Here is a 3,234-nt window from a genome sequence, read left to right as displayed (position 1 = left end):
CGGGTACCGGGGATCGCCGCCGGCTCCCCCGCCGTGGATGGGGGGGCCGGGATCCCCCCGCCCGTAACGGGGACACCCCGCCACCCCCACCGCCGCTCGGATCCGCCGGTGCACCGGGAAACCCCCCCGGTACAGGCAACAGGGGAGCGGGGGGCGCGCGGGGGCCCCCATCCGCGGGGGCGTGCGGCCGTGGGGACCCCGGGGTGGGGGGACAGCGCCGTGGGGACCCCCCCAGGGTGGGACCGTCATGGGGATCCCCGGGATGGGACCGTTATGGGGACCCCCGGGATGGGACCGTCATGGGGACCCCCGCTCGCGACGGGCCCCCGCCCGGGCTGGCAGCGCCGCGGGGCCGTGGCACCCCAGCCCCCGTGGCCCCCCAGCCCCCGTGGCACCCCAGGCCCCCCGTGGCACCTCCGGGCGTCCAGCGCCCAGCTCGGGGACCGCGGGGACCCGTCCTGCCTGTTGTACCCTGGTGATGCCTGTCCCTGCTTTAGGCACCCCGGCGCTGCCCGCGGCACCCCAGTAGTACCCGGTGCACCCCAACTGTGCCCGTGACACCCCGGCCATGCCCTGGGCACTCCGACGGCGCCCAGGACAGCCTGGCCGTGGCCGTGGCCTGTGGCACTCTCGCTGTGCTTTTGTCCCTGTGCCTGTTGCACCCCAGCTGTGCCTGTTGAACCCTGGCCATGCCCGCGGCACCGTGGCCGTTCCTGTGGCACCTCAGATGTGCCCAGGGCACTCCAGCTGTGCCTGTTGCACCCTGGCTGTGCCCATGACACCCCATCTTTGTCTGTGCGACCTTGGCTCTGCCCATGGTACCCCGACTCTCCCTGTGGCACCCCAATTTTGCCCATGCCACCTTGGTTGTGCCCGTGGCACCCCAGATTTGCCTGTTGCACCTTGGCCATGCCCAGGGCACCCCACCTTTGCCCAGGTCCCATGTTTCCTTGTTGCACCCCAGCCATGCCCAGGGCACCCCATTATTCCCTGTTAGATCCCAACTGATCCCCATGGCACCTCCTTTTTGCCCCTGGCACTCTGGTCAGGATCATCTCACTCTGCCTGTGCCCGTGGCACCCCAGTTGTGCCCGTGACATCCCACATGTGCTCGTGACACCCCAACCATGCCCATGACACCCCTCTTGTGCCCGTGGCACCCCAGCTGTGCCTGTGACATCCCACTGTGCTCATGACACCCCAGCTGTGCCCGTGGCACCCCAGCTGTGCTCATGGCACCCCCACCGTGTCCGTGGCACCCCAGCCGTGCCTGTGACACCCCAACCATGCCCGTGGCACCCCAGCTGTGCCTGTGACACCAGTTTTTCCCGTGACACCCCAGCTGTGCCTGTAGCACCCCAGTTTTTCCCGTGACACCCCAGCTGTGCCCGTGGCACCCCAGTTTTTCCCGTGACACCCCAGCTGTGCCCGTGACACCCCAGCTGTGCCTCCGGTGACTCCCCGCCCGTCTCCGCAGGAAGCCCCGCCGGGGTGTCCCCCATTCCCACGCCCGTTGCCGGCCCCCCACCCTCCCGGAAATCCTTCCCGAGCTGGCGCAAGCCCCCCCGGGCCCCCCCAACTTCCTGCTTCCCGCCGGGCAGGGCAGAACAATTCCCGGCCGCATCCTGCCCGGCCCGGGCGGGGGGGCACCGCGGGGGCAGCCCCGGGGCACCGGGGGTCCCGGGCAGGACGTGTGGGGAGGGAGCGGCCGGGCCCCGTTTCCTGCTCCGKGGGCTCCCCCCGGGCCGGCCCGGCCGGGGAGGGGCAGGCTCGGGGACCCCCCCGGGCCGTGCGTGGGGTGCCCCCGGCCTCGTGACGCGGTGCTGCGCTCCCTCAATGCCGCCTTGTCCCCGCGCCTCCCGCGTGACGCCGCCGCCGCCGCCCCGTGGCCCTAACGAGACCCTGGCGTGGCCGTGTCCCCCCCCAGAGACCCCGCGGTGTCCCCCCCGCCCCGGAACCATGGCCCCCGGCCGGCCGCTGGCCCTCGCCTCGCTGCTGGCCCTCGCCGCCACCGCTGCTGCCACCRCCCCGGGGGCTTCGTGGAGCGCCGTGCCCAGGAAAACTGTCCCCTACGCCGGTGAGTACTGGGAGCACCCCGGGGGGCTCGGGACAAAAGGGAAACTGAGGTACAGAGGGTGGGAGTGTTGCTTGTGTCCCTTGTTCACAGTGGGGTGACACAGTGGTGGCTGCTGTCACCACCTCGGGTGGCTTTTGTCCCCCTAAAGCTTGTCAGCAGTGTGGGGATGGGTGGGTGTCTCCACAGCTGGGGGGCAGAGGGGGGACACGCAGGGACACCTCTTTGTGTCCCAGTGCTGTGCTGGTGCCTGAGCTCCCCATCCCTGTACCATGTCCCCTGCCCCATCCCTCTGCCGTGTCCCCTGTCCCATCCCTGTGCCATGTCCCATGTCTTCATGTCCCTGCCATGTCCCCTGCCCCATCCCTGTGCTGTGTCCCTTGTCCCCATCCCTGTGCTATGTCTCCTGTCCCATCCCTGTGCTGTGTCCCTTGTCCCTATCTCTCTGCCATGTCCCCTGTCCCCATTTCTCTGCTGTGTTTTCTGTCCCATCCCTGTGCCGTGTCCCCTGTCCCATCCCCATGCCCTGTGCCCTGTGCCTTGTCCCATCCCTGTGCCATGTCCCCTATCCCCATCCCTGTGCCCTATCCCCATCTCTCTGCCATATCCCCTGTCCTATCCCTGTGCCATGTCCCCTGCCCTGCCAGCACCCCAGGATTCCATCCTTCTCTCATTCCAGCAGCTTCTGTCCCTGCCCTGTGCTGTCACCCTGTGTCCCCATCTGCTGTGCCCTCTGTCCCCATGCCGTGCCAGCTCCAGCGTCCCTGTCCCTGTGCCATGCCCTGTGTCCCCGTGCCATGCCACATTCCTCTGTCCCTGTCTGGTGGCAATGCCCCCTGTCCTCGATCCCTGTTCTGTGCCAGTGTCCCCTGTCCTGATGCCAGACCCCACCCCTCTGCTCTCCAGCGCCTCTGACTTCGGTCCGTTCGCTGTGCCACTGTCCCCATGCTGCCCCTGTGCCATGTCCCCTGTCCCCACACTCAGGACCCCCACCCCTTTGCTGTGCTGCTGTCCCTRTGCTGTGTCCCTTGTCCCCATGTCCAGAATCTCCACTCTGTGTCCCCAGTCCCTGTGACTGAGGCCACCACCCCTCTGCCATGTTCTCTGTCCTTGTGCCACTCYTGTCCTGTGTCCCTTGACCCATGCCCAGGACCCCCACC

At 68.8% G+C, this 3,234-nt stretch overlaps 1 protein-coding gene across 1 annotated transcript in view; it reads left to right on the top strand.

The window, feature by feature from the left end:
- The first annotated feature begins 539 nt into the window (after positions 1-539).
- Positions 540-3,234, top strand: part of SEMA4C (semaphorin 4C) — a 12,807-nt gene continuing 10,112 nt past the window's right edge. The window contains exons 1-2 of the mRNA XM_057388043.1: positions 540-2,077; positions 2,938-3,005. Coding sequence (XP_057244026.1) covers positions 1,837-2,077; positions 2,938-3,005 — 309 coding nt within the window. The 5' untranslated portion in view covers positions 540-1,836. The remainder of the gene's footprint in view (positions 2,078-2,937; positions 3,006-3,234) is intronic.

Source organism: Malurus melanocephalus, unplaced genomic scaffold, assembly GCF_030028575.1.
Source record: "Malurus melanocephalus ecotype Western Australia unplaced genomic scaffold, MMel_1.1 scaffold_1516, whole genome shotgun sequence".
In the NCBI taxonomy this organism is placed as follows: domain Eukaryota; kingdom Metazoa; phylum Chordata; class Aves; order Passeriformes; family Maluridae; genus Malurus; species Malurus melanocephalus.
Note: the sequence above shows the minus strand (reverse complement) of the source record. Positions and strands in the feature narration are given on the sequence as shown.